Below are 14,369 nucleotides of genomic sequence, written 5' to 3'. Positions count from 1 at the left end.
CCCTTTTCTCTGTCCAATGCAGCTGCACAAGGAAACCAAACATTTAGATTAATCACAGCCAATTTTAAACCATAGCTTATGATACTGCTTTATTTCAACTTCTTATAATTAGGAGACTGAACAATATACAAAACGGTTAATCTAAAAGGAAGGCACTTCAGCTTTACTTCTGTAAAATAATTAAAATAATAGCATTATACCTCATAAACTTTTTGCGAGGATAAAAGCGGTAGGAATCATAATGCTGGATAAATTTCAGAAGCAATATAGATAATCCTTGACTTACGACCACAATTGAGCCCACAACTTCTGTTGCTAAGCAAGGAAGTTGTTAAGTGAGTTGTGCCTCACGTTATAACCTTCTTTTTACCACAATTGTTAAGCGAATCGCTGCAATTAAATGAATCAAATTGTCATTAAGCGAATCTGGCTTCCTCCATTGACTTGACTTGTTGGACCTGGCTGGGAAGGTCAAAGGTGATCATATAACCTTGGAATAGTGTAACTCTCATAAATACATGCCAGTTGCCAAGTGCCCAAATTTTGATCGTGTCATCATAGGGATGTTGCAGTGGTCGTAAATGGGGAAAACGGTCATGTCATTTTTTTCTCAGTGCCATTGTAACTTTGAATGGTCATTAAATGAAAAGTTGTAAGTCAAGGGCTACCTGTACTGCAGAAATTCTGAGAAGATAAGTAATACCTTATTATTAATAATATAATAAATGTAGCTATGTGTATCATATTACATATAATTGTGTATGTAGTATACATGTTACATATCATTATGTATTACATATCATTATGTATTCCATTACAGATATAATTATATTACAGATTTTCTATCTGTATATCTCTTAGGATGTGCTTTTTTTCAGCAGGCCTAAGGATCCCTTGGAAACGGAGCCTGCAAGGTGACTTTATTATGGAAGGATTTTTAAACACTCTTCCATGATTCTTCTCATATGTCTGTTTCTTGCTTTTTTACGACTATTTTAAGTTTTTTTCTTTTTCTTTTATTGTCCAGACTCACATTTGTGAAATCGGCTGCTGTGTAAAATCAGTCGGCCTTCAATGTTTATTTTCATTTCATTTTTATTCTTTAGGGACTCTTGAAAGCCAGAAAAATTCTGAATGAAGATTTTGGAAGCATACATGTGCATTTTGGGCAGCCTGTGTCACTCAGAACATTGGAAGCTGGAAGAATGAATAAATATCCATTTAATTTAGTTCCAAGGTATACAATTTAATGATTCAATATTTTTAACAGCTTGCAAGGGAAAAAAAGGCTTTGGCATCTGTCTTTCATAGAGCTCTTATATTATCTGCAAAAATAACCATTGAATGTCAATGAAGAGAAATTGTTCAGATGTCTGTAACCAGATCTGGTAGCTCTGTTTTGTTGCATTTTGAAATCATTGGATAACTAGAATGTAAGGTGTGTGCTTGTATGTGTAATAGAAACTTGGAAAAGGCTTTGTTTATTAAGAGATAAGTTGCTTTTGAGCTGAAAGATTCTTTGCAAAAAAAAAGCAAACCCAAGGACTCTTCTATGCTTCAATTAAAGCTGAAAAGGGATTGCAAGATAGCCATTATTAGTGCTTTGCTCATTGTACATTTTCTTCTTAGGCACATTCCCCAAAAGCCATCTGAGGAAATACAGAAATTTGTCACTGATGTAGCCTACCAAATAGAGCTCTTGCAAATAGAAAACATGGTTCTGAATCCATGGATGTTGATTTGTACTATCTTGCTCCAGAATTTACCCGCCATAGATTTTGAACTTCTGGTGGAAAAGACACTTTGGTTGAAAAATTTAACCCAGCTGTTTGGAGGATTCCTAGACTGGCCTGGTATGCAAGCACACTTATACATCTTTTCCTTTTCTGAAAGCAGTATAGTTTGTATTATTCTTTGCTTCTATTTTAGGATAGTCAAAAACTAGAATTACTGCTGAAGAATATTTCGTTAGAAAGCTAAAACTCTTCTGATTGTCTGATTATCATGGAGAATAAGGAATGTTTTGTATTTTAAAAAAAAGAATTAGTAGAGTTAAATCCTATCTTTATATGGTACAATTTGAGGCAATGTTAATTATGTACCCTCCTCTTATCTTCCCCATAACCCTGTGAGGTGGGTTGAGCTGAGAGAAAAGGACTTGCCCAAGGTCACCTAGAGAGTTTCTATGCCTAAGGAGGAACTAGAACTCATGGTCTCCTAGTTTCTAATCTAGCACCTTAACCAATTCACCAAAATTGAGTTACCTCCTAGTGAAAAATCCCAATAGAGATAAGATTTGATTAATTTATCCAACCCTTGTTAAGTAGCTGATTTGACTTTCAATTATGTATAAAATATTATCATTTAAAAGTAGAAGACACATTATAAATCCATTTTTAAAATGTTTTATAAATCATTTTTAAAAAAAGTATTCTGCCAAATTTAAGCAAAACTCTTCCCCCCCAATAAGCCCGTTTCAGTTTGTCATTACAATAAGGTTCTGAAAGTCAGAATTAATATTACTTGAGAAGAGGATAAATCTTTCTCAATTCCTGTTTTTCCTGTTGCTTAACTGCAGTTCTTTTGGGTTTTTTTTGTTCTTTTTCACTAGTTTGCCATAAAATATTGCAAATATTTTTGATAGCTGCTGAGGGCAGGAAATAGAATGCTGTTGTACTTGCTGGTTGTTTGGACTGGTAAGAGGAAATCATTATTATTTTATGAGCAAGTTCCCAGTTTAGACATTTTTCTCCCATGTACAAAAATGTGGTTCTTCTTTCTAGTTTTGCCTGTATTTGTTAGAGGTTTTCTCCTACGTTTGCCTTTGATTTTCCTCCTTGCACTTTTGTAGATTTCACAAGAGGTGATTTAGCTGCTTCCAAAATGTATTAACTAATATAAAGTCTGGGAAGCTTTTATTTAAAAACAAAAACCAAAAACCTCCTTGCGCATTGATCACTTGAGCTGAACATGTCATTCCCCAGCATGCTAACAACAGCAAAGAATGTTTGTTTTGGATCAATCCTCCTTTTTAAAGTTTGGAAACTTGAGGAAAAAACTTTAGCCAGAAGTCTTGGCTGCTGTTTTCCCTTTATTTCTTCGTTCTTTGGTAAGTTTAGGAAGGTTTCTTTTAAAGGCTAATAACAACAGAGTAGCTCCTTCAAGATGGATCTTTTGGACATTTTTTTCAACACAACAACCCCCCCCCCCCCCGAACTTCCTGAAAAGGTTCAGAAAGGCCCAGTCTGTTCTGAATGCAAGACTGACCATTGTGAAAATACATTAATTGCAAGACACCTCCTCCCACCAATTTATTTTCATAGTAAAGCAGAAAGCTAAAAGCATACCTTTGTAGGTACTGATCCTCCTTTGCATTTGTTTATTGTTGTTAGATAATCTTTGTGCCAGCAAAGCTGTAAAATCTGCCTTGGCGCTGCATTCCAACATTGCCAGCTTGGTCAATGGGGAAGTGATCCTCAATGACAAAGAAATGGGATTTGTTACTACAGAGGACCCTGTGTTTCGGCGAGCCTTTTCCAGCCTCCTGTGTGGGTCCTATAGGAACCAGTTGCTTAATATCTTTGTGCGACCAGCTCTTGTAGCAATTGCACTGGAAATCACACACAGTTCCAGAAAAGGTAATTTCATTTCTGTATTATAATTACAAAGCTGACACTAAACCACAGATAAACCCTGTTGCTCAATTGCATAAGTTACTAAGTAGACGAACATTGAATTTTAATACTGTCCCGGGGCCCAAGAGCTCAAAGCATGGAGAGAATGTAGGTGCACCTAGATAAGCATGTTTTGTGAATAACTATAAAGAAGCTTTTCCACATAGAAATCTCCCTTGGGTTAAGTTTTAAGCCTATGAGCTAACCAACACTTTGTGAATAGATTGGAGCTCAGTTACTTTCTGAGCAAATCTTGTCTTTCACTCTAGACCAGTGATGGTGAATCTTTTCGGCACCGAGTTCCCAAACTGGAACACGTTTGCATGTGTGCCCGCTGGAGCACCAGAAACCCGAAAACCAGCTAGCTGATGTGCCATGCCTGGTTTTTGGCCATTTTTCTGACTGTTTCCGGGCCAAAAATGGCCTTGAAAAAGGGCCTGTATTTTGGCCATTTTGGGGGGCATTTCCGGACTGTTTTCAGGCACTTCAGTGCACACAAGACCAGTACGGACTGGAAACCAGAAGAGCAGCTGGCAACAGCACATGTGCCCACAGAGAGCTCTGCATGCCAGTTCTGGCATGCGTGCCATAGGTTTGCCATCACGGCTCTAGACCTTCTTTGGTGGGTCTCTTAAAACCTCTGTAGCAGGTGGGAGATTTGCAGGAAGAGGGGGAAATAAATCTGTTGGGGTATTAATTCCAATAGTAGGAGAATACAGTGAGACACAGTCATCTTTTTTTCTGTCATCTTTTTTGTTCTCTTTATTCTGCAAGTGAATAAATTGTATCAAATCAATTGTGTCCAGTAAACCATTTTAGCAAGCCTTAGCATCTATTAGGCACACACATTAATTTAGCATAAGTAAAATATGAAGCTTGGGTAAGTTTGAACCTTGTAGCATTGATAGGGTTTTATGGTCCACGTGTACTCTTCCCATAGCCTGACTAATTGGGGCTCTGGGCCGAAGTAGGTCTAAGCCTTGTAGATTCAATTGGAATAATTCCTGTGCAGCTGTAGTCCAGGCTTTATTCATCAAAGCATAATTCTGCAACAACTGTTTGCTGAAGATAGTAGAACGCTAGAAATGTTATTTCCATTATTTGCCATTGGAACAACCTTGTTTCTCTGGAATTCTGAATCATTTCAGTGGCCTTGGAGTGCATTTCCAAATTATGTGCACACAATTTGCACATTTTGCAACAATGTGCACATTTTCATTTATCAAACAGTGGTTCCACTGTGTATTTGTGTGTATGTGTACATTAAATTGTATCTTTTACCTTTATCTTTTAATAGAAAAATTATTTGAAGAAAGGTCTTACTCATAAAAAAAATTATGTTTTCCAGAGGAGGTCTATAACCAGTTTTCATTCTGGCGTGATGTTTTTTCTGAAGAATTTATCTTCTTTCCTGGAATATCTCTGAAGGTAAACTGTTAAGTCTTGAGTTCTTAATATTTGAAGAAATTTGTCATGACTTACTTGAGACAGTTGGAGGGACAGACTAGGGATAGTTTCCTACACTGGGGTTTTTTTTTTTAAAAAAAACACCTTTCAATATTCTTTTCTATGAAAACTCCCTATTTTGAGTATTTTGAGCTTGAAACAAAGCTGCTCCAAACTTACAAACACTGAATTTCAAGCTCAAAGAATTTCCAGAGCGCTTAGTTTTTAGTTTCTCAGTTGAACCAGCAGTTCTACAGATGGAACACATTTCATGAAATTTCAGACTCAAAACAGTCTGGAGATAACATTTGGCAATTCACAACCATTTAAAAGATTAGAAAATGGAAACAAAAAAGAACCAAGAGGTCATCAGTTTTCAGGATCATTTTAAATGGGTGGAGTTAAATTCTTGTCCCCTAAGAGCTCTTTCCTGCATGCCCTCAACCAACTCTGTAATCTTCTAGTTTTTGTAATTTTCTTGCTTCTCTTATAACAGTCTGTGCTCTTTTTCTTCATTTTTGTCGCCTATTTGGAGAGCTTCCACTGCCCCTATTCATTTCCTTATCCTAGGGGTGTTACCTCCTCTGCCCACTGTTTAGATTTGAAGCCTTGCCACATTTAATTCATATCCATTTTGACCCAGAGGAAAACCATAATGAATAAGCTGGCAGAAAAGTACGTGCACAGCCACTTAATCTAGTTTGGTTGCTTTTTTTGTTTTCTTAAGGAGAGGTTACTTCAGCCCATGTTTTCTCCCATGTGTGGTTACTGGGCCATAAGGATCCTTCACTTTACTTTTGCATAAGCCAATTCACAACTGTTTGCTACGGACATTGTGGTGTAATTCTGTTACTCTGCCTCTTCAGGTTGAAAAGGCACCTCATCTTGTCTCAATATAATATTTCAAGAATCCTCAAAGCAGCACAGAGTGCTCAGTTCCAAAATGTTCAAGTTCATTTCAAGTTCCATGCACCCTTTGTTTCTAATTTTGATACGGAAAACTCTTGATAAACTCCTTCTTTTCTGCACTGGAAAAACTCTGCTTGTTTGAAAGAGCAGTTGGGAGCAAAACTGCCAATGGAAGACCCAGAATTTTAGAAATTGGGGCGAGTGTTTGTGTGTGAAAGAACAATTGATCTGATAATGACCATGATTCCAGAGCATTTCTTGATTACAGTGCTGATTTTCAGCTATATGATTTTTCTACAAGTTTTAGAAAAACAAACATGCAAAATAGGATGATTAAACTTCCATGAGGTTTAGTTTCTTCTTTAGCTCCCTGCTGTCCCCAAAATAAATAGAAAAAGGCTACCAACTAAACTCTTTCTGCCCTGAGGGGGCTGCAAAAATCACATGTAAAAAGCTTGCCCACCTGTGTTTTAAATTGTATTGGACACAGAAAGTGTATCAATGAAAATGTGGAGGAAATGAAAAATTAATCTTCTACTAATATCCAAAGCCAAATTGTGAATATTCTTAATTGCAGCTGCTTAAAGGAAACTACTTTCATTGGTTATATTTTGGATTAAAATGGACTTGTTTCAGATAAGCAATTGTTTGCTGAACTGATCATCTGTAATCATTCAAAGCTGCAGGGAAGGCCCTCAATAACCATCTTGAAATTGTATTTCAAGGGGCATATAAATTCCTGCCTTTCTGGAGCTGATTTCCGCCCCACAGTCAGGTGGTTCCAATTAAGTCAGATGCATTCCGGGTTATAATTCTTCAATCAGTATTAACTGGGGAAGAAGAATGTTGTAGAGCAATAGCTACGATTGAACATTACAGTATAAATAATTGGCTATAAAACAGTCGCAGCTACCATTGCAGCTAGAAAATAAATACTTGGAGGATTCTTAGAGATGTACGCTATTTATCGTTTAAGCAGGAGTTGAGAACCTGTAGTTTGATATCTGAACTTGCAACTGGTTATTTACCAGCATGTTTTCTGAATCAGATCTTGCTCATAGTTGCAGAAAGTCTTCTCTTAGCATGCACATAGGCATTCTCTCTCTCTCCCTTTCCCTTTCTCTCTTTGTCCTTCCTCTCTTAAGGGGATGGATGATGTAGGTGCCATTGAGGCCAGGAATGTCATGGTCTTATCTGTCTGCAAACTATTCTTTTTTTGTTGTTGTCAGCCCACTTTGGAAAGTAGTTCATATTCATTCTGATTGGAAGGTTTCATCTTTGTATTGAATCTCTGCGTTGTTAGATTAGATTAGATTTAGACACTAAATTAGATTGGAGTCCTCTCTGTTTCAATATATTGCTATTTTTATGATTTGATGTTCTTTTATTAGAACATGTATTGTCCGTTTAATACAGTTTATTGAGGTTGCTGAGAATCATTTGGGATTGGAGTAATTTATAAGCCAGGTAAAATAAAGAAACAAACAGATATAAATTCTTCATGCCATGTGAAATGCACATTGCATTGCTGAGTTTTGGGGATTATGTTGTAATACTGTAATTCAATTCCCTCATAAAAATATATCAAATCATGCCCACAATGGCTTGGTTAGTCTTTAAGGTGCTGTTAGAATGTAGTTGTGTGTGTGTGTGTGTGCGCGCACGCACACACACATACATACACACATATACACATACACATATATCCATGGTGTAACAATTATTCAAAAAGTGTGTGTAGTCTGAGTATAGAAATGGGGCTGTGTGGCAAATTGGAAGTACCTATGTAACTTGCATTTCCATTTCCTGTTTAGAAATTGTTCAGTACCCTGGCAGAGGTTAAGCAGAAATTTAAAAAAAAACCAAAAATCTTCTGGCAAAAGGACTGTGCTAGTCTGGGTGCATATCAGGTCTAATGTCTGTTATCTTGAAAAGCAGGTTTTCACTTAGAGACCTATAATTGGATTCTATTTCCACCATATCATCTTGCCTCATATGTACAGCTTGGCTTTGTTTATGATAGATTAGAGCAGTGTTTTCTCAAGTTTGACATCTTTAAAAGTGCATGGACTTCAACTCTTAGAATTCTGCAATCACTATGCTGCTGAGGGATTCTGGGAAGTCCACATGTCTTAAAAGGTGCCAAGTTTGGAGATCCCTGGTTTAGAGTATATGTGGTAGCTGGGCTCCCAGAACAGTAAATGCTGCTAGTGATTTTCAGGATTAGATTCCTGATTTCCCACCCTCCCTCCAGTTACTTTAAGTAATGTTTGTTTGTTTGTTTGTTTGTCTGTCCATCCATCCATCTTGCTGTCACATAACTCTGGACTTTAATAAAAAACATTAAGGTGTTAACATGATCTGTCGATTTATTTTTTACACTCTCTTCATATTGGTTGACATTAGAACAAATTATAGATATTACATTTGAGTTTACAGCCACTTAAAAAAATAACAGAGATTTATTTAATCTCTAGGATTTTGAAGAAGGTTGTTTCTTGCTTACAAAATGTGGAGCCATTCAAGACACACCACAGCAAATCTTTGTCACAGACAAAGGAAAGACAGTAATTACTTTCTTGAGTGAGATGTTTAAACCATTTATGGAAGGTTATCAGGTATGGATTTTTCAACATTCTTTTCACTAGTGGTCATCTTTGTTGTTGGGAGTGATAATAAATATTACATGTCAGTGCTGAGCTTCTGTCTTTAACTCTTGTTGTAAATATATTGTCTCCTAATTTCAATAGTTTTTGTATCTGTAATACAAATATGCTTTCTGAGCATAAAAATGAAGAATCTCAAAGTCCCATCTTGAAAACAAGGTTGCAGAGTTTTATGGATAAGCAAGAAACGAACAAAAGAATGTGAAAATATTATACCTAGCATTTGGTTAAACATCTGGCAAGTAAAGAGGTCTTTGCCCAGCAATTACAGTTCATCAAGTTAGGAAAGAATATGAATTTCCCTGGGGAAGAGTTGAGGGCAATGCCATGAAAAAGGCCTTTTGCTTCCTTTCCTTCTATCTAATTTATGATGGCCAAGGCACCTGAAGAAGGGCCCCCAAGTGATGACCTTGATTTACAATATGTTCAAATGACAGCAGGAAGTTTTGTTACTTTTCAGATGGCCGAGTCTTTAATTTTCACAATTTTATGCTGTGCTGTCTAGGTTTGGAGCTTAACACTAAATAATACCAGGGAGCCACCATGTGACCCATTCGAAGCTGTTTAGGGCTTTAAAGGTTAAATTTTAAGTTGATTCATTGATTGATAACCTTTTCCCTCCATTGCCACCATTTTTTCTAATTTAAACAAGGCAACTTAGTATTACCAATGTGCTCTGATTGATTAGCACAGATAGGTTAAAAGGAAAATGAAACATGCACACCCTATTATGTAAGATTGCATCACCTCACTAAGCTGATATTTTATATATAATTGAGCATTATTATATTATAGGATTACAGTGTACCCATGATGCAGTGAAATGAATATTGAATGGAGGGCTGAAATTGTCTTATGAAGCCTCTTCCTATTCGTCTTTCTGGCTTTTTTTTACTTATCCTTATATCACTTATGACACAGACAGTTTACAAAGTGCTTTGTAACGTAAAATTTCCAGAAACAGATTGAGGTACAGGAAAATTTCCATTCAAAAAAGAAGAAAGAAAAATATATTTTTATTGGGAATATTTTTTTTAAAAAAAATACCTCTTAACCACCAACTTCAACTCTTTCAAATACATGGAAGTATTTTTCAGCTCAAATGTTTTAAGTTTCGTTGTATGCCTACCTTCCCATAAAAAGAACAGTGGCTATTTTGTGATGAGCTTAGTAACACCAATGTAACATCAGTTTAAATGTGTTTTTCTTAGATAATCTGCAAATACCTTTTTAATGAAACAAATGAAGCCTTTACTGAGAAGCACTTTGTATTTGGAGTCCGAAGCCTTGCTTCCCAGCTTCTGGAGACAGGTGTGGGATTTGGACATTACAGTGCTATACTGATGTTAGCTCTTAAATAGAAGGACGGCATTTTTCATTGTCCCCATTCCTCCTGTTTAGGGAGCACTCAGTGTTATGAGGTCCTGTCTTCGGATATGCAGAAAAATGGTTTGGTTGCTTTTGTGCGACTAGGCATGGTGGCCAGAATGAAAACGTGAGTATATATCTAGAACTCTAGTATGGTCCTTGCCCAAATCCCCTAGAGCTGTAGCTAAAATCATGAGCATTATTTTGCCCATGAAGGGATCTTTCCTTGTCATGTTCTCACTTTCCACCCAGTTTTGGAGACATTATATTTTGCAGTACCATATACTGACCACAAAGAAGATTAGCTAGCAAGTTTGTATATGGTTTTTTTCTAAAGATTTATATTCATTTGATCCCTTTGTGAGTCAGAGTGTGTAATATACAATCAAGTACCCATGAAAATGATTATTCAAACTTTAATAGAAAATATAAAAGTTCCAATAAACCATTAAAAGATTGTGTGAATTAGGTTTTACGTCCCATCTTAAACAGCAGTAAGGAAGGGCTTGCTTCTTCTGGCCAACTGTCCCATAGCCTGGTTTGTATCATGGGGGGAAAAAGACACAACCATTTTTGGCACTAAAGGCAAAACCATGGCAACATCCATAAGACTATACCTTCTTAGAACTTAGGTATGTAGGAGTAGGCATTGAACTTTGAAGAGCAGCAGATTTTATTATAAGGCATATGCTAATGGCATATAATAACAATTGTTACTCTTAAAAATGAAATAAATGTTTTGTGTCACCATAGATTAATATAACTTTTCTACAATACTTGCTTCAGGTATGCCTTTGGTGTTCTTGTACCTATAAGTATGGTTACACATCTAATAGATTGGATTGAAACTGAAATATTTAAGAGAACTGCTGGAAAGTTCCTGCAAACTCTACCACTACTGTTGCTACCACAATCTGGAATACCAGATGTGGTAGAGAATCTGGGAATTCCATGTCAGGAAAACTGACAACTCTCTTCAGTGGTCCTAATTTGAAAGCCAGAGCAAACACTCAAATATGTATTGCATGACTCACAGTATGAGATCAGATGTCCATTATTTGACAGATATATGATGACATGAAGGACAAAATTCAGACTTGATGTATTTATCCCCCCTAGATTTGGAGCAATATTGCCTTGGCAGGCAATATCAAAATGACCTGAACAACGAATAGGGTATTCCAAACCTTTAAATCAGATAGCAAATGTTGCCTATGGTGAATTAATTGCTTAATGCCTTCTGCAGGCTGAGCTTTATTTACAAAGTATTGTGGCCAAAGGCATACCTGAAGCAAGTATTGTAGAAAAGTTATATTAATCTATGGTGACACAAAACATCTTATTTCATTTTTAAGACTAACAATTGTTATTATATGGCATTAGCATATGCCTTATAATAAAATCTGCTGCTCTTCAAAGTTTCTGGTGTATGATGTTTATAAGTTGTAAGCTACCCAGAACCACTTCATAGGGAAAACAGAAGTCATAAACATTTAATAAATAAATAAAATTTAATAGAGAAATAAAATACATTGATCTAATTATTTTGCATAGTTAAACTAATGACAACATCAATACTTGACCTGAACCATACCAACAAGTGTGGCACGGATTCTGATGATATCATAAAATAGTTTAGAAGATAAATGTTTTATATGTGCTATTTGTTTTTTTAGATAATAAATTAACAACTATCCCCCAGATTAAAATAAACAGTTATAGTTGTTACTTTTCTTTTAAAAAGACAATAAAGGTCTAAGTTTCAAACAGTAAGAACCATTGCCAGCTCTATCAACGTGCTAAATGATGTACTTTAAGCATTTAATGTCTGGAAATTTTTGCACTGTTGGCATGATTAATAAGTTTAAAGTTGTTACATGTTCAGAATAGAGAATTCATAGTCTGTCCGTCCGTCCATCCCCCCCCCCCCCAAATAAAGATTGGATATTACAGAACCTCATTCAAATTCTTTCTCTTTTCCTTCTCACTTCCACCCCCAGGATTGATGGATTCACTTACAGAGTAAATAAAGAATCCCTGGCTAAGACTGCAGGAATGTTTGGTAAGTGTGTATCTTAATAAATTATAAATCTTCTTGCCTTTCATTGCATCACTCTGTTTATATAGATTGTTCATTTTATTCCATGCAAATAAAACCAGTTTTAATTGAATTGTTATCATGCCATTCCCATAAATTAGGGTGGAACACCTTGTTGGCAATTGCCAATGTCTAACATTCTTGCCTGCGTATAGCCACAGACCTATAACTATTCACATTATTACATTAGTTTGTCCTTCCAGGTTTTTTATTTCCTGTCAATTAGATGATGAGTGGAATTTTATCAAAACAAAACCTCCTTTGTATTCTGCATGTGTTCCTATAATTTGGGATGATCTTATTTTGATAAGTGCTGCATAACTGACATACTGTATAGGAAGCTGGAAATGGGAACTATGACCTAAGACCGTGATGGCGAACCTATGGCACGCGTGCCACAAGTGGCACGCGGAGCCATTTGTCAGGGCACGCGAGGCGCTGCCCTGTCAACTAGCCAGCGCGCATGCGCGCGCTGGCCAGCTGACTTCACCTTTTTAAAAGCTATTTTTCGCCTTCCCCAGGCTCCAGAGGCTTTATTAGGAGCCTGGGGAGGGCGAAAAGAGCCTCCCCCGCCCCCCCGGAGGCTTCAGGGACCGTCCCTGAAGCCTTCGGAACGCTTAAAACCACCCTTCGAGCAAACCGGAAGTGACTTCCGGTTTGGTCGGAGGGTGGTTTTAAGCGCTCCGAAGGCTTCAGGGACCGTCCGAGGCTTCCCTGATGCCTTCGGAGCGCTTAAAACGACGCTCCGAGCAACCCGGAAGTCACTTCCGGTTTGGTCGGAGGGTGGTTTTAAGCGCTCCGAAGGCTTCAGGGACCGTCCGAGGCTTCCCTGATGCCTTCGGAGCGCTTAAAACGACGCTCCGAGCAACCCGGAAGTCACTTCCGGTTTGGTCGGAGGGTGGTTTTAAGCGCTCCGAAGGCTTCAGGGACCGTCCGAGGCTTCCCTGATGCCTTCGGAGCGCTTAAAACGACGCTCCGAGCAACCCGGAAGTCACTTCCGGTTTCGTCGGAGGGTGGTTTTAAGCGCTCCGAAGGCTTCAGGGAAGTCTCTGGACAGTCCCTGAAGCCTCTGGAGGACCTCCGGGGGGTCGGGGGAGGCTCTTTTCGCCCTCCCCAGGCTCCTATAAAGCCCCTGGAGCATGGGGAGGGCAAAAAAAAACATGTAAAAATGGGGGGAGTTGCGCGTTTTGCGCGCATGCGCACTGGGGGGTCGCGCGTTGCATTATGGGTGCGGCACGCCTGCACTCGACCCCCCTGCACTCCCCCCACTTGTGGCACGCGAGCCAAAAAAGGTTCGCCATCACTGACCTAAGATAATATTGTTGATATACCATTATGTCTAAATTTTTAAACTGTTGTTTTGCTGTTGATGAAAAAAAAAAACATTAGAAGTTAGAAATTTTAATATGATTTGAAAATGGATGCAGCAGGAGATACTGAATTATAGAGAAGTTGGGGTGGAGAAATTTCATCAAATGGCTTATTTGCTCTATTTGTGCTGGAGTTTTTAAATGTAATAAACCTACTACTAACATTTGTCGAGCTCATGGTAGAAAGCAGGGAAAAATATTTCTTTAATGGGTTCCTATGGTAGCCTGGCATGCCACAGATTGAATGTGGCAGAAGGCACTTTGGGGGTATTGTAAGGAGATGCATTATCCATATTGACAAAGCTGTTTCTTGTAGTACTTTTTTGTATAGCAACTTACAATTCCTAAGGAACGTAGGAACTTGTGAAATATCCTTAAATTACAAGGAATGGTTTATCCTTTTGGAATGATTTTAGGAAGAAAAATATTTTTAAAACTAATAAAGCCAGGCTTTATAAAACAAATTAATAGTCAAAGCAATGTGTTGACTCAGAAGATTTCTCTGCCTACGTTTTTAACTGCTTGACCTAAGACATGGATTTCATATACTGTATGTGCATCTTTAGCTGCTTGATTGCTTTGATTCTAATAAATAGACAAGATAATGAGGAACTGGGGCTTCTGTTATAGAAATTTAAGATCAGTCTAAAGTTAGCCTTTTTCTTAAGAGAGACAATTGTGTAGGCTAAACTTCCTCTCTGGCTACATTACTTATAGCAATTCAAAATTTGTCTGGGTAAATGATTCCATTTTTATATTACTTGACTTCCATGACAAAAGAAGTAAACAATTCATAGGCTTGCTAATGGTAATAATGGATAACAATACATGCTAATGA

At 37.5% G+C, this 14,369-nt stretch overlaps 2 protein-coding genes across 6 annotated transcripts in view; both read left to right on the top strand.

Moving 5' to 3' along the window:
* Positions 1-10,529, top strand: part of TRIM67 (tripartite motif containing 67) — an 88,867-nt gene extending 78,338 nt beyond the window's left edge. For all 4 annotated transcript variants that reach the window (XM_081941783.1, XM_081941782.1, XM_081941780.1 and 1 more), the window contains exon 11: positions 10,519-10,529. The gene's annotated coding sequence lies outside the window, so the exon portion shown is untranslated. The remainder of the gene's footprint in view (positions 1-10,518) is intronic.
* Positions 1-14,369, top strand: part of GNPAT (glyceronephosphate O-acyltransferase) — a 32,653-nt gene that overhangs the window by 16,993 nt on the left and 1,291 nt on the right. For both annotated transcript variants that reach the window (XM_081941784.1, XM_081941785.1), the window contains exons 8-15: positions 1,107-1,237; positions 1,630-1,853; positions 3,393-3,638; positions 5,023-5,102; positions 8,507-8,647; positions 9,907-10,006; positions 10,097-10,190; positions 12,064-12,125. In XM_081941784.1, coding sequence (XP_081797910.1) covers positions 1,107-1,237; positions 1,630-1,853; positions 3,393-3,638; positions 5,023-5,102; positions 8,507-8,647; positions 9,907-10,006; positions 10,097-10,190; positions 12,064-12,125 — 1,078 coding nt within the window. The remainder of the gene's footprint in view (positions 1-1,106; positions 1,238-1,629; positions 1,854-3,392; positions 3,639-5,022; positions 5,103-8,506; positions 8,648-9,906; positions 10,007-10,096; positions 10,191-12,063; positions 12,126-14,369) is intronic.

The sequence above is a fragment of the Natrix helvetica genome (genome assembly GCF_964273705.1).
Source record: "Natrix helvetica genome assembly, chromosome: 2".
Taxonomy (NCBI): Eukaryota; Metazoa; Chordata; class Lepidosauria; order Squamata; family Natricidae; genus Natrix; species Natrix helvetica.
Note: the sequence above shows the minus strand (reverse complement) of the source record. Positions and strands in the feature narration are given on the sequence as shown.